Source organism: Lactuca sativa, chromosome 2 (assembly GCF_002870075.4).
Source record: "Lactuca sativa cultivar Salinas chromosome 2, Lsat_Salinas_v11, whole genome shotgun sequence".
NCBI classification, from domain to species: domain Eukaryota; kingdom Viridiplantae; phylum Streptophyta; class Magnoliopsida; order Asterales; family Asteraceae; genus Lactuca; species Lactuca sativa.
The window spans coordinates 142347335-142370767 of NC_056624.2; the positions used below are offsets into that span (position 1 = coordinate 142347335).

The window sequence follows — 23433 nt, forward strand, 5'->3', positions numbered from 1 at the left end:
AATTGTGAAATAGGAATGCCATTGTTAGGCACTAATTTCACACTTGAATCTATGGGAGTACTAACAGGAGAATAATCACTGAAATTTAACCGTTTGAGAATTTTCTCAAAATAGTGACTTCGAGTCGTCACTAAACCTTTGTTCGTCCTTTTAATTCTTATGCCAAGAATTACATCCACCTCTCCCAAATCTTGCATAGAAAACTTAGATTACAACAATTTCTTTGTTTCGTCTATTTGTTCTTGGTTAGTACAAAAACCATCATATCTATAACGTCCCAAAATTTTAAAACCAAAATTTTTGTTTTCATAATAATAAACCCATCAACAAAATTTTTTCATAAAACCATAAAGGAAGTTAAAAGTATGTCAATCAATCATCCCAATACACCAAATTCAAATAAAGCGGAAATCATGGTGTGTGCGATGCGATGAGATCACCCCGATCTCTTCCCCTTTGATCTGGAAGTACCCAAAACATAAACTAAAAACTGTAAGCACGAAGCTTAGTGAGTTCCCTAAAATACCTCATACCCTAGATATCAAACATACAATGGGCTATGCCTGACAGCAATTAGGCCACACTCGGCATCGAGCTTTTCTCGGAACAGAAATGTTTGTATCTTGTGATGGGCCCCGCCCATCACACCCATTAGACCCTGCTTGGCATTAGGCCTCACCCGGTATACATACAATACATACACACATGCAAGGTCACACAGACAACTAGCATAGACAACTAGCATACAGATAACTATAACCCATGGGTAGGCATTGGTGCCTTCGACCCGCTAAGCACTGGAGGAAACTCACCTCAAACTGCTGAAAAATCAAATAAAAGCTTGGGCTGCTATTCTGGGAAATCTCTGCACTAAATATCATAAAATAATAACCTAATTAATAATTAGGGTCATAAACCATAACCGAGACTTTAATTTCATAATTCTCGACTCCAAGGATAAAATACCATTTTACCCTTCCTCAAATGGCCCAAACTAAGTAGCACTTAAAGCTCTAAAATGGCCAAAGTCCATAAGATATTCCAGGCCCAAAATCCTATAGCCCATGAGTGACCCAAAATCGAAAGATGCCCACAGCTAGGCTTACGCCCCACATACCTAACATGTACACCCCGCATACGCGCGTTGACCCGGAAGCAGGTTGCTAACCCAGTATGCGCAACGTACTAAGGAGTACGCCCAACGTACTGGCCAGAGTCCCAAAAGCTAATCAAGGGTCTTAATCTCTTAACACCTTAATGTCTAAACCTCATATCTACATCATTTTAAGGTCTTAACACGTAAAGTTGACAACTTTATAGTTTTGCATGACTTAATGGGACCCAATACTCTTTTTTACCATTAAGATCGATAATAAGAGCCCTAACTCATGCATGGTCCAATATAACACATCAAGATAGCAATTTATGCACAAGGAACGTCAGAAATGCTAAGACATACCATCCCTAGCTTATGGAGTAGCTTATACTCCCAAGCATGACATAAGGGACCATAAAATGCACAAAATCAATCCCTAAACTACATATATCATAAAGAACCATCAAGTTAAGAGCTTTATACCTCGAAAAGCTTTCCATGTTGGTGATGGTTTTAGATCCACAAGCTTCAACTACACCAATGAAACTTCCAAGAGCTCTTCTTCCTTCAAGATCACCAAAAACACCCTCAAAGGTCACTTCCAAGCTCAAAACACTCAAATGGCAATTAGGGTTTTGTTCTCAGGGTTTGGGGGGGTGGAGGTTGGTCATAAGAAGGTCCAAGAGCAACTTAAGGTGTTTAAATAGGGCTCAAACCCTAAAAATTAGGACTTGTCCCAAGTGGCTATACGCCTAACGTACGTGGATGCATCCACGACTAGCTTATTGGCCTAGTACGCCCAACATACTCCTAGTGTATGCCCAACGTACTAACTAGGGACCCATAAGCTAAATTTTTTAATTTTGAGAACAAAAAGAGAAATAACTGAAATGTGAATGTTACAATTCTCCCGCACTTGAATCAGACTTCGTCCTCAAATTCCTTCGATGCAAACAACTTCGGATAATGTTCCTTCATCTCGACCTCATGCTCCCACATCCATTCTGAACCCTTGAGGTGCTGCCATTGCACCTTTACCAGAACCACCTTCTTATTCCACAGAACCTTCTTCTTCCTATCATGGATGGCAATCTGTCTCTCAATATAACTCAGGCGATCATTCACCTAAATATCCTCCAATGGAACCACCGCAAAATCATCAACCAAACATTTCCGCAGCTGAGAGACATGAAACGTGCTATGGATCTGACTGAGCTCCTCGGGTAGATCCAAGCGATAAGAAACCTTGCCCACCCCGACCAAAACCCTGGAAGGACTGATATATCTACGACTCAACTTGCCCCTTTTCCTGAATCGGATGACACTTTTCCAAGGCGACACCTTCAGGAGCACCATGTACCCAATGTAGAAGTCTAGATCTTGTTAGTGCTTTTCGGCATAGATCTTCTTCTGACTTTGTGATGTCTAAAGTCGACCCCGAACCTGTTGTATCAACTTTGTCGTCTTGAGTACTACCTCAGTACTCCCCATGACCCACTGACCGACCTCACCCCAATATATCAGGGTCTTGCACTTCCTCCCATAGAGCATCTCAAAAGGAGGTCGATTAATATTGGCGCGATAACTATTGTTATACGAAAACTCCGCCAAAGGGAGATACTTTTCCCAACTCCCTACGAAATTCAAGACAGATGCCCGAAGCATATCCTCCAAGGTCTAGATAGTACACTCACTGTGTCCATCAGTCTGTGGGAGGAAAGACATGCTGAAATGCAGACGAGTACTTAGCTCCTCATGAAACCTCTTCCAGAACCTGGAAGTAAACTGGACATCCCTGTCTGACATCACTGAAACAGGCACCCCATGTCGTGCCACAACCTCATTGATGTAAATGTCAGCCAACCCTCTCTGCAAGATACTCTCCTGAATCAGAATGAAATGTGCGCTCTTGGTCAATCGATCCACAATGACCCATATCAAATCCACTCCACATGTTGTCCATGGAAACTTCGTGATGAAATCCATTGTAATCTCTTCCTATTTCCAAACGGGACTGTCTAACGGCTGTAACTTGTCGTGAGGTCACCGATGCTCGACCTTGAATTTCCTGCAAGTCAAGCACCTCTCCACATACCAAGCAACATCTCGCTTCATGCATGGCTACCAATAGTCAAGTCGGAGATGTCTATACATCTTTGTTGCTCCGAGATGAATAGAGAGCCTCGACTTGTGCACCTCCTCCATCAAAAGTTGGCACACACCACCCAAATATGGAACCCACACCCTCCGATGAAGGGTCAATAACCCATGGCTATCATAATCGAAGTGATCCACCTGACCCACTATGTGCTCAATCTCCCGATGCTTTTCCTTTATAACCTCAACCTAAGCCTCTATGATATGCTCTAAAAGTGGGGTAATAACTGTCATCCTCAAACTCATATCCCTGATCGGAGCCACGAGCGCCTTACAGCTAAGAGCATCGGCCACCATGTTGGCCTTCCCTCAGTGATATAGGATCTCACAATCATAATCCTTCACCACATCCAACCATCTACATTACCTCATGTTCAGATTCGGCTGGTCCATCAAATAACTCAGGCTCCTGTGACCCGTGTAGATAGTACAATGGACCCCTTAGAGGTAATCTCACCAAATATTGAGGGCAAACACCACAACCTAAACTCCAAATCGTTCGTAGGGTAGTTCACCTCGTGAGGCTTCAGCTGCCTCGAAGCGTAAGCAATCACATAAGCATGTTGCATCAACACCACACCCAAACCCATGATTGATGCATTGCAGTACACCATAAAATCCTCAACACCCTCCGGCAAGGTCAGAATCAGTGCCTCACACCATCTCTGTCTCGGAGTCTCAAAAGTTGCATGCTTCTCAGGCCCCCAAAGAAATGTGACGGTCTTCTCCGTCAGTCGAGTCAAAGGAACCGCTATCTTGGAGAAATACTAAATGAACCTCTGATAATAACCTGCCAATCCAAGGAAACTCCGAATCTCAGATGGAAACCTCAGAACCTCCCACCTCATCACCACCTCGACCTTGGCCGGATTGACCAGAATACCATTCTGGTTGAAAAGGTTCCTTAGAAAATGTACCTCGTGCAACCAGAACTCACACTTGGAGAACTTCGCATACAATATCTCCCCCCTCAATGTCTCCAATACCTCCCTCAAATGCTCCTCATGCAGCTCTTGGGTCTTGGAATAGACCAGGATGCCATCAATAAACACAATCACATACCAATCCAACATAGGCTTGCATACACGATTCATGAGATCCATAAATGTGCCTAGATCATTGGTGATCCTAAAGGGCCTCGCCATAAACTTGTAATGGCCATAAAGAGTCCGGAAAGCCATCCTATGTGTATCCTCCTCTCTGACCCTCATCTGATGATAACCTAAATGCACATCAATCTTGGAAAACCAAGATGCACCCTGAAGCTGGTCAAATAAATCGTCAGTCATCGAGAGTGGGTAATAGTTATTCATCGTTAGCTTATTCAGCTTCTGGTAATCGATACACATCCAATGCAACCTATCCCTCTTCTTCACAAACAAGATCGGCGCTTCCATGTCGAATTACTCGTCCGACTAAATCTCTTATCTAACAGCTCCAGCATCCGTGTAGACAACTCATGAATCTCTGGAGGTGCCAATAAATAAGGTGTTTTTACAATCAAAGCCGCACCAGGAACCAAGTCAATCTGAAACTCCACTTGCCTCTCTGGAGGCACTCTAGGCAAATCCTCCGGAAATACATTTGGGTACTCCCAAACAATCGGAACATTGTCCACAGTTGCCTTACCCTTCTCCTGGGTATCCATAACATGGGAACACAAATTCGAAACAACCATGTTGAAGATAACGTCTAGCCCTAGTTGCTAAACATAGAACCGACCAAAGATGAACACCCTCTCCCTGAATCACTAACTCTCCCCCACTTGGGGTTTGAATACGCACCAACTGTTGCTCACAATCAATCATTGCCCTAATGGGGCTCAACTAATCCATCCCTACAACAACCTTGCTCTCATATAGGGGAATAGGAACCAAATCAATCAAGTATCTCTCACCGAATAAATCCAAAACACCACCCCGATGAATCCTTAATACTTACACATGACAATCATCAACAATCTCAACCTCTAATGGATAATCTAGCTCCCTCGGAGCATCGACAAATATCTTGTTGAGCGCGAGAGATACAAAGGATTGGGTAGCCCTCAAATCAAACAAAACCAAAGTAGAGATATTGTTCACCTGGAATGACCAGCCAATAACCTCCACTCTTTCCTTCTCCTTTTCTCTACAAACCCTAATCCGCCTCCACCACTACTGAATCCCTTTTATTTATCCTTAAGGAATAACCCAACCAAGCTCGTATCTCAGATCAAGTACTTCGGCGTGGAGTTAACCCCGCGACTTCAGATGCAGCCCAATACTCTCTCCAGAGCTCTCCGTGGAGGCCTTGAACTCGTTGGAAAATTCTTACTCTCCAGCCGTTGGAACATCGAGACGGTCGAGAAGAAGATGGAGAAGGAGAAGGTCGAGAAGAAGATATCGAGGTTCTTACAGTGCCCTCTTCGAGCTCAAGTCCTCTCTGACGTGCATCACTTGAGATTCGATACCACTGGGTGGTTTGATCGACTTGAGGGCTCCGCTCAGATGCTGGAGTAGCAGATCGGGTCCATGAAAATCGGAGGAGGCATTGAAGGATGGTGGTTGGAGGAGGCGATGAATTCTAGCTAAAAAATTCCTTTGAAACTGCACTGGATCAAAGACCTCATGGTGTTTTAGGTGTATGCAGTCCCATACTCTCAGCAATTGGGAATACATTCAAACTTCAGGTCAAATAATTGAACTTCGTGGATCCAGCCTCTCTATTTTGTAGTGGCATTATTTTACCAGTTTCTCACTATGCTTTCAAAGTATTATGCCATGCCATTTATATTTCTTCAACTAGATCTTTCTGCTTTTTTATATGACTATCACTTTAAATTATTTAGCAGCAATGATTCCCTCCCTTGCAATGGCTAAGGGCAGATCCCGAAATGGAGTATCTTGCTGAGATTCATTTTAATCAACATGTATAGATGTGGGTATGTATGTTCTTGTATATTATATTCTTTAATTTTTATATATTTCTATATTTGAATGTTTTGAGAATCTATATAAACGCAAAAACCAGATAAATCAATTGGAGAAGGACAAAGATGTTGTGTCTCAAGTACAATGAATCACAGCACTAGAGTTGTTCCCTCAACTTCTTTCAATTATTAATGCTTTAAGTAATGTCCTGTCATTCTCAGGTACTCTTTCCCTCTTGTGCACCAAATATAAACATACTTTTTGTTTATTTCTTCTACCTGTCCATTAAAAAAATCTATCCAGTTATAGAATTTTCAAAGTAAGAAATTCTTTTAAAGTACAATGATTTAGTTTTCTGTAAGAAAATTATTAAAGTGCAACTGTGACGTTTTCTACCTTGTTAAGGCCTTTTGGTGTGTTCGGATTGAGGCGGATTTTGCTTTAGCTAGCACAACATCCGAGGAATATACTTGTTTGTATAAATGATTGAAATACCCTTTCTAAGATTATTACTATATTTTCTTGATATTGGTCATTGATGCATCATTTACTTTATTGTTCTTCTAGAAAATTTATTGGGTTGGTTTACTGCATCTAATTAAATTTTATAAAAGTCGAAGAGATGATGAGAAAATTGGATTCCCAAAGTAAGTGTTGCATCCTTTCTCAGTTTTAATAGACATCAAAACAATCTCAAAAGTTTTACTGACTGAAATACCCTTTCCTAAAGATTAATTTTCTTTTCATGCTCAGGCCAAATGACTTTCATGATTTTGCAGCGTATTTTGTACTCGAGGTAATGCAATGAGGTAAGATGTGTATTGTCAACAATGTCCAAAGTTTTTTTTAAAAAACACAACATGTTTTGATAATCATATTGATACAAGCAACATATTGAAATGACATTTCAGCTTTTTAATACAATTATATTTGTATTATTTATACAATATTATTTATCTAGGCAAAATCATTTATTGAATTTGTTTAATTTTGTGGATTGTGATGTCTTGACAGGCTATTCCACATGTTGTAGCTTTGGTTAGAGCAGCAGATAAGAAAGCCCTCGTGAAGCTGTTGATTGCATTTTACAACTTTTAAAAGTAAATCTTTCTTCCACTATTCCACTCCCACACATATTACCATTTCATTATCTGTTTTTTTGTATCTTCAATGTCGTTTTCTTTTTTGGGGGTACTTTCAGTACAATGAGAACAATGGGAATCCGTATTCTGATCTTTTCTGGCTTGCTGCATTAGTCCAATCAGTCGGTGAACTTGAGTTTGGACAACAGGTTTGTTGGCAATTGGCATGCCTTTATATCGCATATATAAATTTAAGTTTCATGAAAATATTTTGATAATCAATTTTTTATCTTTTGATTTTGCAATATAAAGTACTCTACTTACATTTGAAAGCAAAGTTTGTTTCTTTCTGTAATATGTATATATTCAAATCAAAATTAGACTGTTGCATATGCATATGTGTTTATGATTGCAACATGCTATATCAAATCCAATGATATGAGAAAAGAAAACAAATAGTTCCTAACTTCTTATTAGAAGCTCTATAAATCCCATAAACATGCTATATATCAAATCCAATGACATTATTGTTTCTTGATAATTATTGCAGTACTGATAATCAAATTAAGTGTTGATAGAGCATATCATATTGGACAGAAGAAGGATGTTATTGTATACCATTTGATGACTTGTGGTACAGTTGAAGAAAAGATATACAGACAATAGGTTAAACATCATCTGATCTTTGAGTTCTTTATTATGTGGAATATAGCTTATTGCTTAAATTTAATGAGATAGATATACAAAGGGGGTTCATTCAAAAGTGCTACTGAAGACAAAGAGCAAATTCACAATTTCGATTATTGGGTGAGTACTAGAAAGTTGGACATTATTCTTATTTTATTTCAGTTAATAACTAATAAGTGGGAAACAATACTCACATGTGCTTGATATCTCAGGATCTTAAGGAGTCTTTCAGTCTCCCCGAGCAGGGTTTTGATGTTTCTCCAACTCAGCAACAGTTACATAAAGAGCATAATTTAAAAAAAGTTTGGACTTAATGGGAAAGCCTAATTTCCTTTACTTTCCCTATTAGATCCCTCTTTCTAAATTAAGTCAAAAAGAAACATGCATATATAGCTAACCAGATAAAGTCTTGTCCCACTAAGTCCATTAAGTAAAAAAGAAACAAATTCTAATTAGTTACTTATGATCATCTCATTATTAGATAAACATGATGCCTAACTTTGGTATTATTTTTTAACCATTTCTTTAATATGTTATTTATTTATTTGTTTTATTTATTTTTGAATTTTCTTTATTTGTCATATAAGAACTTGGTAAACCTTGCAGGTTCAGAAAGAGCTGCAAAGACTGGTGCAGAAGGTGTTTGCTTAAAAGAGGGATAGTAACCATTACAAAATACAAAAGTATTACTAGAGAAATATGTATTGGGTATATAAGCATATGAATTTTACAAAATACAAAAGTATTACTAGAGAAATAATAACCATTAACCCCAACTTTGACCAGTGTATTTTGGCGCTTATTTGCTGGAACAGCAACTTCTGCTTTATGTAAAAGAGGTTGAAGGGAACCTGCAGCTGCTTTAGGGTCGCTTGCAAATGCACTCAGACATGGTTTCAGGTACATTATAAAATTATCATTTGAAATCTTACTACTATTCTTACAGCAGTAAAATTTGGAATGTCAATAACAATTGAAAGCAAACTTTTATCTCTTTCTCAAGGCTAAAGAAAATTAGGTGATGCTGATGTCATATTTTATCGTATCAAGGATTTATCAGGCTAACCCATTTCCTATTTTTACTTTGACCCATACTCTCGCCCAACTGAGAAAAGAGGTGGTGCATGGATGGATGAAGTTGTTGCAAGAAGTCGTGTACTATTAGATGACAAAAACTCTGCTAGGTTACCAATTGCCCATATGGTCTGCAACCAAATGCCACCTGTTGGAGACAAGCCAAGCCTTATGACATTTCGTGAGGTACATCCATCCATCCATACATGTATACTGCATAGCAAAATGAGATGATGAAAATATGATGTAATGTAATGTGTGCAAACTTGTGTTGTTTATATTTTGGTTGAAAGCTCTTAGTTAATCTAATTTTTAAAAAAAGTAATCCATTTGAGTTTTGGAATATATTTTTGGTTATTAATTTAGGTGGATACCATCTTGTACGTGCATGAGCGATATGAGGAGGTACGTTGTTATATTATTACCTTTGGTTTTCTTGTATATACCTTACCTTTTGAGGTGGTTGGATTCCTCAGGAATTGGAATTGAATTCCATTTGATTCACAAAATCCTACCAGTGATTCCATAAATTCATGTTATTTCGATTCCAATTTCCATAAATATACAAGAATACGCAATCTAAACCCCACTATTAACGTTGTAGTATGCTAGTTATCATCAAAATTTGTAGTTGGATCTTCTGCCAACCAAACACGTGACAGATTCCAATTCTTCTTCAATTCCAGTTCCTGCCAGAACATTGTTACTGTTGAATACAAGGTAGGGGCATTTATGTCTTTTCACCAATCTTGTTGCATATTCTTAACTTATCCAATTTTGGCAGGTTGATCCTGGTACATGGCCAATAATGATCTTTAGGGTATGCTAGAAGGATTGGAGATTAATTGTTGTTAAGCTTCTATCTAAGACTTCACGCCAAGGACTTGATGAATTTAAGCTAGCAATGTTTTACTTGATTTGGACATGAACCCCAAGATATCATACTTTGGCATGGCTAGAAGCTTTGGAGGAAACGAGACTCAAGCAAAAGCAAACACAGAGAGAGTTGTTGGCACATAGTAAGCTAGATAATGCAATTATATATAAATTATGCTTCAATTCTCTTGAGTTCGTTTTTTAATAACATTTACTCACTATTGGAATAATTATTTGTATTTGACATATTAGTGAAATGAATTATCTTTGTTATTTATGGTATTTTATTTTGTATTATGAGATTTTTAATGTATTATTTAATTTGAAAATTAGTAAATCTATAAATAATACTTTTTTTTAAACATTTAAAATTATGATACGCAAAAATGTGTGTCATCTTCATTTATGACATGGCCTTTCTTGACAGGGGCTTTCTTGATACGCACTGCGTGTCATTAATACGCGCGTCGTAAGGTTACGACACACGAATGCGTGTCGTCTTTCTTTATGTCAGGGCCTTCCTTGATACGCATTGCGTGTCGTAAAAGCGTGTCGTAATTGCGCGTCGTCTGAGCGTTTTACGACGCGCAATGAGCGTCGTAAAAGGCTGTTTTTCTAGTAGTGCTAATACTCTTTAGACAATTCACACACCAATTCATGACAGTCTTTATTCATACCTACTTCCAACATATGAACAATTGTGGCCCATTCGAATAATTTGACTGTTCTAAACCAATTAAATTATTCAGGAAGTCAAAACATGCAAAAGTGAAACACAAGGATAATACTAATCTCATATGGCCTCAAACCTTTGAGTATAAATAAAACACCTTTTATTTATCACCATATCGATTACACATTATTTGTTGTTTCGGGTAATCAACTTCTTACTTGAATTATTACACTTGTCCCATGCTCTTTTCATGCACACAATGTTTACCTATGGTTCTTACTTGGTGAAATAGATCAAACGAACACATTTCCAATCATACTCATTTCACAACTCCAAATCCTTTTTCATAAGTGAAAGAATATCAAATTCTTGCCACTTATAGAATATGCTAGATTCTAACATTTTATGCAATGATCCTTTCGTAATGTCATAGCAAAAAAAGTCACAAAGACTATTGCCAACGATATTACAAAGTCTTCTATCAGAGATTGTTACAATACAATTCCTTAGATATGATGTCTCTCACTCAAAGTACATTCTTTTGAACATCCTTTGCATAAAAGCTTCTAATCTAGACATAGATTTCTTATGGGATGTTACAAATGATATCAGAGCCAGGGCACGGGTCGATGTGTTCGACGGGGAGGTCGAAACCTATAATGGGGGGTGAAAGTGGGTTAGATCTGATCCCACATCGGCTTGGAAGGAGAACGAAACATTTCCTTGTAAAGGGGTGTGGATACCTTCCTTGTCACAACGCGTTTTAAAGTCGTGAGGGCAGCGTGCTTGGGCGGGAGTAGTACCAGGATGGGTGACCCCCTGGGAAGTCCTCGTGCCGAGTGGCCCAAAGCGGACAATATTGTGATACATGCCAAAGGGGGATGTTACAAATGGTATCAGAGCCAGGGCACGGGTCGATGTGTTCGACGGGGACGTCGAACCCTATAATGGGGGGTGAAAGTGGGTTAGATCTGATCCCACATCGGCTTGGAAGGAGAACGAAACATTTCCTTATAAAGGGGTGTGGATACCTTCCTTGTCACAACGCGTTTTAAAGCCGTGAGGGCAGCAGATCTCATAAGAACTCTGCAGTTAAGCGTGCTTGGGCGGGAGTAGTACCAGGATGGGTGACCCCCTGGGAAGTCCTCGTGCCGAGTGGCCCAAAGCGGACAATATTGTGATACGTGCCAGAGGGGGATGTTATAATGTACCTTTCATTGATCAAGGTCCTTAACTTTTATGCATTCAAATGAGAACTCATAGGGCTCACATGCATAATTAACTCAATTGGAACGGCACAGAAACAAAATGGTGTCAACACGATAGGTTGTAAACCTCAACTTGTGTGCTAGTGACGATCGATAAGGTTTATTTTGATTTGTTCTTGAAACCTTTCAAGACCATTAAGACTCCCACTGACTCCTTGACATATAAGATTCTCTTGTCAATAAACATTTCTTGACAAACAAATATTCAAGAGTTAGTGTAGTTTTTATCAAAACACTTCATAAATTGGTCCTAGTTGGTCTTTGTCTTATCCAAGACATCACAACTTTCCACATTTGATGAATGTTATAAACCTTCTTAATACTTATCACTCAATTTCACAATCATAACTCTAAGACTTGTTTTGGAACGAAGTATGATTGACTTCTTGATTTAACCATTTCTTCAATTCTTGATTCCTCTTCTTAGACATACAATTGTACTAAGACTCACTTAGAGGATCAATTGAGATATGGTTCTTAATCATTAAGGCCTATCATAAAGCATAAAAGGTACTCTCCCTTCTTCTTAGAATGGAGAAACTTTTATCTTTTTGCCTACTTGATTCTTCTTATTCATTCTGCTATTGATTTAAACATTTTTAATCAATTCAGAATTACACTTAATCTTATAAGTATAATCATATTTACTAAACCTTTAGTAAATCATGACGAATATCTTGGTTACTCTTATGGTGGACTTGATCAATACGCAACTTTGTGTACTCCTAATCCTTCACTTGACACTTTGTCAATGAATTAGTCTAATTTCCAAATATGGAATTTCTCATTCATCGTGCAACCAAGTTGCATGATTCCAAGTTTCTGTCCAATTGAAACTTGGGCGATGAGAAACTCTCTCTATTTGGTAAATTCTCGACATTTCCATAAATAATATAATTAAGAATCAAATCCATTATTGCTAATAATAGAAACATTCAAACATCAATTTTCACATACGCCATTGCAAGGATAATATAAAATCAAAATTTATTTTATTGCGGAAAAATTTGTCCTTACAATGCAATTCATTGAAAAACTATGCTAATACATCTTTCTTGTAACACCGTGAATTTCAAAATAATTTTTCGCAATAAAAAAAAACATTTCTCATTTAATTTCATAAAACATTAAGTTTCAAATTCCAATATGTATCATACAAATCCCAAGATCACATAAATATATCAAAGTCCCCTGCGTGTGTACAGATCAAGCCGGCGCCTTCCCACCGTCATCGCTAGTACCTGAAACAACAACACTAACATTGTAAGCACGAGGCTTAGTGAGTTCCCCAAAATACCACATAAAACACATATTAGCCACTCGAGGCTATAACTCTATGGGTCCGTGCACCCAAATCTGTGAACCCTCAGGTTCTAACTCTAGGAACCTTTCGGTTCCAACCCTGTAATCATGCACAGCATAAATCACATAGAAATAATGCAGTACAACATATGGCATACACATAACATACATACACTAACACATAGCTCTGATTACCTACTCAAGGTAAAGTATAGTGAGAAGACTCACCTCGCGTGTATCGGTATCTCACGAACCCTAGAAGCCCCTCGTGCTCAATCCTCCGAGCTCTAATCCTCCTATAACATCACATGACTCTAATTAACACTTTTTATCTCTAAGGTTGACTATCCCTAAGAAGTCAACACAGGTCAACGGTCAACGGTCAACTTCGACCGGACTCGGCGAGTGCACACGGCAACTCGGCGAGTCTAGACGTTCTCACCAAATCTCTAGGATTCCCTTTCTACACGTCGAGTACTCCCCCCTGACTCGACGAGTTTCACCTGGCAGAAATCGCAGGGCCACCCCGACTCAACTCGCCGAGTCTCAAGAACGACTCGGCGAGTCCCAGCTTGACTCAGTCCACTTGACAACCCTCTCTAACTCGCCCTGACTCACTGAGTCAACCCCTGACTCGACTGGACCACTCACTGGCCGGTCCAAGGCAATCTTCAAGCTACTCGCCGAGTCTGCTCATCGGACTCGGCGAGTCCATGCCATGCAATCACTCAAACTTGCTTCTAAGGTCAGATCTACTCCAACAATTCATAGATCTGACCCTCCTAGATTGATTCACCACGTAAAGCCCCAGACTTGGTGCATAAACAACCTCTATATGACCATATATGAAGAATTATCAACAAATCTCACTACTCAAGGTCATAACCTCCATTGTTCTTTATAAAGCTTGATGAATGAGGCTCTCTGGACCTCTATGGATCCAGATCCGAAGTCTCATCACTAGCAAGGGACTATTTGGCCATCCAATCAACTCAACAAGGTCACAAGAAACCCTAAAATCAATTATACTTCACAAAACAGGAGATGAGCCGAAATCATACCTTTAGATTGAAGAGCTAAGCTTCAAATCCACCGAATAGCAGTCCCCTTTGCCTCCTCTTGGCTAGAACCTCCCTCTTCTTTGCTAAACAACACACAAATGTCAAGAAATGCTTCCTTTCTCTCTCAAATCGCTAAGGCACTCTAGGGTTTCTCTCTATGGACTGTTGGGTGCAAATGACGGCCATAAGGCCCTTTAAATAGGTCCCAAACCCGAGAAATTAGGGTTTCATTAAACAGCGTGGACTCGCCGAGTCCATATCCTGGACTCGCCGAGTCCAGACGAATCCCGCGTCCAGAATCACGACCCTACTCGGCGAGTCTGAGCTCCAACTCGCCGAGTCCCCTCTCAAAACACAAAAAAAAACAAAACAATAAAATACCTGGAAATCCGGGCTGTTACATTTCTTAGTAATCTAATTCTAACTCTAAGTGGCAGCTCAAGATCTAATCTTCAAGTAATGCGATCGAAATCCATTTCTTCACGGTTAGATTCTGCTCACTTCTTCCCTTAAACTTCCTCTCTTTTCTTTGATTCTACAAAACATCAATTGTAATCTTATCACATTATGTATTAAGAATCTAGAATAGGAGCTTAAAAGAGTTAGTCAATGGATTTTACCTAAGGCAGAGCCATACGTTTTGACTCTCCCATCTCTTAGATCTCTTAGGTAAATAGGGCAGCTTCATTTCCAATGCCCCTTCTCTTAGCAATAAAAGCAAATTGACTCTTTTGGAACAGGACATGGAACTACTTCAGACATTGCCTTTCTTTTATGATCAGACTTTTCGATCATAGCATGTCTTTCGTTGCCATTGTCTATATCCATAGAGGTCTTGAAGGCAGATTCACCAATAAACTTTGCTTTTCTATTGCGCCAAACCATTACTGATTCAGCAACAATGAGCATATAGGTGAGATCTATAAGGGTCACGTCGCAGTTCATCATATAGTACTCTCTTAAGAACTCACTATATGAGTTAGGAAGTGACTGAAGAACCCAATCAACAGCCATCTCCTCGCAGACAACGGATCCCAACATTCTTAACCTGTCAATGTGTGACTTCATCCCTAGGACGTGTCCACACATCGACTTTCCTTCTTCATGTTTACTTGCCAAAAGGGCTTGAGTGAGTTTGAACTTTTCAAGCCTTCAAACTTGTGGGTTAGGGAGAATAATGGGAGGAGGTGGAGGAAGTGAAGCATGATTTCTTGTTCCTCGATCGAATCGTGGAATATCATCTTCATGTGGAAGGCTTGTTCCACGGAATTTGGGAAGACCATAGTTGTCGTACTTTGACATCTACAAAACGGGAGAACACGAATTCAAGTTAGTTGATTGATTGAGTCCTTAGTAAATCACCCAAATGAGATACTAAGGCTAGGACATAGCACAATACGCTACAACCTAGAAAAGCGATGCCGTAATCTAGTTGCAAATATTTGAAGGTAAGTGAATGACGATTCACCAATTTCCACCATGAAAAATGAAAAAGAACTTTAAGTTTTAAATTTATGAAAACTCCTAGATCCTTTGAGATTCATTGAACATTTCAATGGCATGTTTAAATCTCGATATGCCCCTCTTGTTTGTGACTGGGATGTCGAGGATCACAAAGCGGGTGTGAATAACCATGCAAACTTACATGGTGCCCTCACATGTTACAGTCACCTATTCGATGTGCCGATAAACCACACACGCTCCACCAAACTATGACAAACATTGAGTCACCCTTTGCTACCTTTGCTTAGAATCATTTAGTGTGCCGGTTAACCACACGCGCTCCACTAACGTCTTCGCAAGGGAACAAAGTGTAATTTCATGGAATTGCATCAATTCACTTTTGCCTAAGTAACTAAGATTGGGAATTTGTAAAACATTTAGTTACTTTTGTACTTCATTATACTTATAATGGAAGGTTTTGTCCTATCCTACGCGTTCGGCTAACGACCCTCCACTAGTCAAGAGTGCGGTGGGTAAGAGTGGATACCCATTCAATCGCCATTTTATAGGCAATTTCCTTAAACACCCCTTATAGACTAACTTCGTGAATGAGGCCTACTAACGGTAAGACTAACTTTTACTCATACATATATATATATATATATATATATATATATATATATATATATATATATATATATAATGTTAGACTTTTAATGTTATATATAGTATATGGTGTATTTTACACTTTTAAAATACTAGGTGGTCAAATTTAACAATTATACTTTTAATTCAATTAAATTGTAAACCAAAACTTTTATGGATTTATTAAACCTCTTTTAATTATACACCTTAATTAATTAATAAAACCATAAGGGTGTGATTTGAATTTTTCAAAACAGTACTAGGGTTTTAGAATTTAACATTCCTGGATTAAACTTTTAATCAAACTTTTAAATTCCAAAACTTGAGGGCAAGTTTTGAAACATTTCAAAACATTAGGGTTTCAACTATTTAAATTTCAAAACTAAACCTTTTGAGTTCAAATTTAAACTATAAAACCTAAAGGGGAAAATTGAAACTATTCATAACACAAGGATCAAATAACAAATAATATAAATTAAACAATTAATTTCATTATTATCTATATTTGACCTAATTACAATTTCTTGCAAAATAAGTTACCCAATTAATACAAATAATCCAATCTTTATCATATAAGGAAATAAATATTTTATTAATTGATAAATATCTTCAATTAGATCAAGAATATATTCATATATATCATAAAATCGGATTTATATTGATCTAATATGATAAAGGCAAGTATCTCAAAGATAAACAGCAAGAAATCCCGATATTTGCTCCTTCTGACGCTTGAACTCGCCGAGTACCCATATGGACTCGCCGAGTAGGGGCTACTCGTCGAGTCCACAATGGGACTCGCCGAGTCCATCAGGCAGTACCATAAAATCGATTTTTTTCAACTTGAACAAACTAATAAGGCATCAATACAATAGAAACCAATCAAGGCTCTGGTACCACTGATGGGTTTTAGCTATAAAAACATCCTATGTGCTCATACAAACCCTAATGCTTGGATCTAGGTTTCTCTATTTTACATGCAAGTTATCCAATACTATAAACCCTAATTCTAGCATATAAGTAATCATATTAACATAAGAATGGGTTTAAGATATTACCTTGATTGTTATGTAGCAATAACAATCACAATTCCTTCTTGTAATGACTTTAGAAAGCTTAGAGTCACAAGTGTCACTCCTCTAATGGTTCACAAACACCAAGAGCAAGAGGATGAAGAGAAGAGGTAAAGGAGGCTGCCCAAAAATGTCTACAAACCCTAGAAGGAGTCTTGTTTACGTTTTTGAGGCATAAGGACTCTATATATAGTGAGGCTATTAGGGTTATCTAACAAGGAAACCCTAATTTGGATGCTTAAGCCCTAAGCAACCCATGGACTCCTTTAATTAAAGGCCTTGGACGATTTCTAATGGGTTTCCCCATAGAATTCATCCACTCCTTAATATAAGGCAATCCATAGCCCAAATTGCAATTATCTTATAATTACAATTCCAGTCCCTTAAGTTTAATTAATCTCTTTTAATCACAAAACTAATTACCAATTAATTCTTGACTAATATTAATTAAACAATATGATTTCTCCTTTAATATATTATTCTCATAATATATTAATAAATCATATTTAATCCTTTATCTCCATAATTCATCCGATCAAGTTTCTTTGGTGAAGGCAACCCAAAAGGACCATGCACCATCGGGTCAAGTACATACCAAAATAGTTATGGACTTAGACACTAATCCAACAGTACTAACGTTTGTTCAAGTGTTTCTCAAAAGTTTTTCTCTCAACAGACCTTCACCTCCTTGGGATAAAGGTTGGATCAGAAGGCGTTCTCGATGTCTACCAACCAACGCCTACTTGCAATCGGGTCCTTCTTCCCGAAGAACTATGGGGCTCCAGATGTTAAGAACTCATGGAAGGTCAAAGTGCGAGCTCCCATCATCGCCACCATCTCAGAACAAAAAGTGCCAAGGCACTCATCTAGAATCTCCATGATACCCTCCTTGATTGTACCGAAGATCATAGGAGTATGCTCAAGAATATTGCGGGTAATATCTGATGAAATAAACTCCCGCATATGATCATCCATATGTCCGGCCCTAGAGCCCGAACCCGAACCATCACCGGCACCCCTATCTGCACTAGAAGCTCCTCGAGTAACCACCATACTGAAACATAAATCCAATAAACCATCAGAATACACTAAAAAAATCCCACACTTTACAAGCTTCTCGATATCATCGTGACTTCCCTTAACTTGGGTATGGATCCTCTGCTTCCAGTAGAATGGGCCCATAATACCTTCCACATCTATCCATACTTTCCTTAAAGATATGGTTCTCCTGAATGTGTCACCTTGGAAAGGTGTCATCTGGTTCAGGAAGCGGGGCAAGCTGGGCTACACGTATATTGTTCCTTTCATGGTTTTGGCTCAGGTGGTCTGGCTTGCTTATCGCTTGGATATTCCAGATGAGCTCATTCAGATTCATAGCACGTTCCATGTCTCTTAACTGCGGAAGTACTTAGTGGATGATTTCACAGTGGTACCATTGGAGGGTATTCAGGTGGATGACCGCCTGAATTATATTGAGAGACCAGTGACGATTCTGGATTGGAAAGCGAAAACCTTGAAGAACAAGGTTGTCTAGTTGGTAAAGGTGCAATGGCAGCACCATAAGGGTTTGGAGTGGACTTGGGAGCCCGATGATAAGATGAAGGAGCACTATCCGGAGTTATTCGAGGCAACGAACTTCGAGGACAAAGTCTGATTCAAGTGGGGGAGAATTGTAACACTTGGATTTTAGGTATGTTCCTTTTAGTCCCTTTTATATTTAATTGTTTCATTTTAGTCCTTAGAGTAGTATGTGGGGCGTACCACATGGTACGCTTAGCGTACTAGCTGAGAAGCCAGTACGCAAGGCGTACCACATGGTACACTTAGCGTACCACATGGTACACTTAGCGTACTAAGGTGGAGCCAATTGGAGGTGCGAGGCCTCATATACTGGGCGTACGAGGATTAGGCTTGGTTTAACGGTTAGACTTGGAAAGCCTAATTTCAAAGGTGTTACACCCTATATAAAGACCTTAGGGTTGGCCTTTTTACCGACCTCTTTATCAGTTCAACATTTTTGAGAGGTTAGTCTCCTTACCATACCAATGGGTCGAAGGCACCAAGGTCGGCCCATTTTGTGATATGCGGAACACTAGTTGATGTAGTGATATGTGGTATGTTAGTTGGTTACATATTAGGTGTTATGCTAGTTATATATGTGATACTTGCAGGGAAGACCATAGGGGGGAGCCCATTACACTTGGGTGTAAGACCATGCTGAGTAGCCCATGGCTTTCCAACTAAAGACCATGGGGGGAGCCCATGGCATCCTAGAGTAAGACCCTGGGAGGAGCCCACGACATCCCTATATGTTTGTATGCATGACTTATATGGTAGCTTTTATAGCTAATATGGATTATGCGATTATGTGGATTATGTGGGGTATGCTCTGGGGAACTCACTAAGCATTACAGTTTATTGGTTTGTTTCAGGTACATCTGAGCCTAAGGGCAAGGGCAAGGCTTGATAGCGCGACATGCATTCTCTCAGGCGTTTTTTTGGACACCCTGATATTTGAAATAAATTTGTTGATGTTATGAATTTGAAAACAATTGTTCTTGAGATTTTGTGGTTTATTGGAAATATTTTGATTATTTAAAAATAAAAATTTTCTTTTGAAAAATTAGGTCGTTACAAGTTGGTATCAGAGCCTTGGTTTGAGGGATTTGAGCATACTCTTGGGTGTGTCAGGACTCAGACTAAGGAAATGGTAAAATTGATTTTAAAAAAAAAAAGTCAAAAACTTCTTAAAATGGAAAAGAAGAGAGTGCAATGCGCGTGATCGGCCGAGCCAAGTAAGTAGTTCCCCAATATGTTAGCCATGTTATATTGATATTTGAGTTATGATATTTGAGTTATGATAATCATATGAATCTTGCCGAAAAAATGTCAAATCATATAGAGAGTGAAGCCACATCAGCTTTAAATGCATGTAACCTGGTATATTAGATCGCAGTGACAAAAAAACAAGCTAACATCAATTTTGTTCTCTTAAAAGGCAAAAAAATAATTTTAGGGACTATAAGGGTAAATTTGAAATACATAATAGGGCCTTTGCGTCATTTCCCATGAAAATAGGGGAGAGGTGAAAAAGAACATGGAAAGAAATGAAGGAAAAAATGAAATTTGAGGGTGGGCTAAAAATACTCTAAGTTGTTTTTTAAAAAGCTAGATTATAAGCTAATTTTTGTCCGTAAAAAACTTCTTAAAATGGAAAAGAGGGTCTTTGCGTCATTTCCCATGAAAATAGGGTAGAGGTGAAAACAACATTGAAGGAAAAAGTGAAATTTGAGAGTGGGCTAAAAATGCTCTAAGTTGTTTTTTAAAAAGCTAGATTATAAACTATTTTTTGCCCGTCGAACATGACAACTTAAAAGCTTGAAAAATAAGTTAGTTGTTGCGCACCAAACACCAAGTAACAAGCCCAAACTTGATATATTGATTGTAAATAATAATAATAATAATAATAATAATAATAAGTAAAGATTACCTAAAAAGGAAAAGAGAAAGATGCTCTAAGGTTTTTCTATCGCCCACCATACAATTTTCTATTCTATTGTGTCTCGCGAGACTATGCGTCTATATTGATTAGTTTATTACGCGTATGAGTGGATTCCAACGTTGAACGAAGAGCAATTCCCAATTTCAAGATATGAGGAGAGCAGAGGTAGCAATCATCGCAACACCCTACATGGGTAACCTTGTTCCTGCCGTTGAGTTTGCAACCCGCCTCATCAACCACCATCCCGATCGTATCTCCGTCGCAATACTCACCATCTCCATGCCGCAAATGCCACTCATCGAAGACTACATCCAATCACGCACCTCCATCGAACATATCCGATTCATCCAAATCCCTCCGGTTGACTCACCACCGTCGGATCAGTACAACTCTAGGATCGAGTTTACTTCAATCTATATAGGAAACCACAAACCAATAGTCAAACAAACACTCAAAACCCTCTCAACCTCGGTTCCACTCGCCGGATTGTTCGTGGATATGTTCTGCACTTCCATGATTGACGTCGCCAACGATCTCAACATTCCGTGCTACCTTTTCTTCGCGTCTCCGGCAGCTTATCTGGGTTTTGTACTCCACCTCACAACCTTGCCGGCTAACGAGTCAGTTGACTCAGCAAACGAGTTAATAGTACCTAGTTACGCCAAACCTATTCCTTCAAACACCCTTCCAACGTTCTGTATCAAGAAAGACGAATTTGGTTACTCGAGATTTGTAAGTCACGCGCTAAGGTACAAAGAGACGAAGGGTATTATTGTAAATACCTTCCAAGAGCTCGAACCCTACTCCATTGACTCTCTGTCTTCCAGTTACATGGATTTGCCACCAATTTACCCGGTTGGACCGATAATTGATCATGTTGGACCGGCTAAGTGGCACTCAAACCGTTCTAGGCATGAAAAAACCATCGAATGGCTCGATCATCAGCCTGAATTATCAGTTGTTTTCCTGTGTTTTGGTAGCATGGGGAGTTTAACCCCGGTTCAGGTGAGAGAAATAGCTAAAGGTTTGGAGCGAGCCGGGTACCGGTTCTTATGGGCATTACGTGAACCGGCGAAGGAGAATTTAAAGCTTCCAAACGATTATGAACATCTTGACGAGTCTTTGTTTCCAGATGGGTTCATTGATCGAACAGCTGAGATAGGATTGATCTGTGGGTGGGTCCCGCAGGTGAGTGTGCTGGCACACAAAGCAATTGGTGGGTTTGTGTCCCATTGTGGCTGGAACTCAATCTTGGAGAGCATTTCGTACAGTGTACCGATTGCCACGTGGCCTTTATATGCAGAGCAACAGTTGAATGCCTTTGAAATGGCAAGAGAACTTGGATTGAGTGTGGAGATAAGACTGGATAGTAGAGATAAGGGTGGGGATCTGGTGTTGGCGGAGGATGTTGAGCGGGGTATAAGGGAGTTAATGAACGGTGGTGATGGTAAGTTGAGGGAAAAGGTCAAGGAAATGAGTGAGATGAGCAAGAAAGCTTTGATGGAAAATGGATCATCTTTTAGAGCTATGGAGGATTTGATTAATATTCTTCTATCAAACGTATAAATACCCTATTTGACATAACCTACTTTATATGTTTGTACGGATTTAACAATCCACTCTTTCATGTTGTATTTTACATGCTTCACATAATATTTAACTCAACTAAACGTCTTTGCATTGTTTTCTCCACGTGCACCACCAACATATAAGACTCATAATCTTGCAAACTAAAAGGTTCAAGATGTTAGTCCATACAAATCTTAAAAGAATGCTAGATCATTATTGTTATACGTGAAGTCAATGAACATATGGTAGCATATACATGGAATAATAAGAAACTACAAAAAGGTAATAAGCTTTTCAAAACATCAAGCATTTAAGTGCATGTTAGTTCATACATATCCATCTACCATCACAAGCCTAATTTGCTTACCACACTCTACAACCATGTTTCTTCTTTTAGGGTCTAGGAAAATACAAAATATTCATGATTTTCTAGCTTCTAGTGCATCAATTTCATAATTGTAGAACCAAATTAGAATCCTTACCTTATTATTCTCTGTACTTTGTATCAAGGGCAAATTTAGCATGTAGCATAGGGTAGCATGAGTTATCCATCAAATTTTCCCGTCAAATATAAATTTAGTGGAAATTCATCGAAATTTCATCACAAATCCGTTGGAATTTCGTCACAAATTCATTATAAATCCGTTGACAATCCATCACAAAGTATGATAATTGTGAATTTAGTGTAAATTCGTCGGTTTAGTGACAATTTTGTGACAAAAGAGCGCTATATGAGCAACCCCTTAAAATTTTGTGCAATCCTTAATTTTTCTTTTTGGGTCTGTCACTGCCTTGTATATCATAACAAAGCCTCCATCGAAGAGCACTAGTGTTTGTTTGAGGAGGTGATATGAAGACGATGATGGAACATAAAAGAAAGTAGTATGGGAAAACCACCGCAAGAGACAAAGAAACTCTGACAATGGTTCTCCTTTCCGGCTTCATCTCTCCTCTTTAGATATGCAAGTATAGGATGTTGACATAGTCGGTATATGACAACACTTCCGACAACA

General features: G+C 38.8%; 1 protein-coding gene across 1 annotated transcript; it reads left to right on the forward strand.

Moving 5' to 3' along the window:
• The first annotated feature begins 20860 nt into the window (after positions 1 to 20860).
• On the forward strand, positions 20861 to 22534 carry LOC111887822 (UDP-glycosyltransferase 43). The gene has a single exon (XM_023883971.3). The coding sequence runs from the start codon at positions 21002 to 21004 to the stop codon at positions 22415 to 22417; it is 1416 nt and encodes a 471-aa protein (XP_023739739.1). The 5' UTR covers positions 20861 to 21001; the 3' UTR covers positions 22418 to 22534.
• Positions 22535 to 23433: the final 899 nt, after the last annotated feature.

Coding starts and splice junctions, on each gene's coding strand:
- LOC111887822 (XM_023883971.3), top strand. CDS start 21,002: ATGAGGAGAGCAGAGGTAGCAATCATCGCAACACCCTACATGGGTAAC.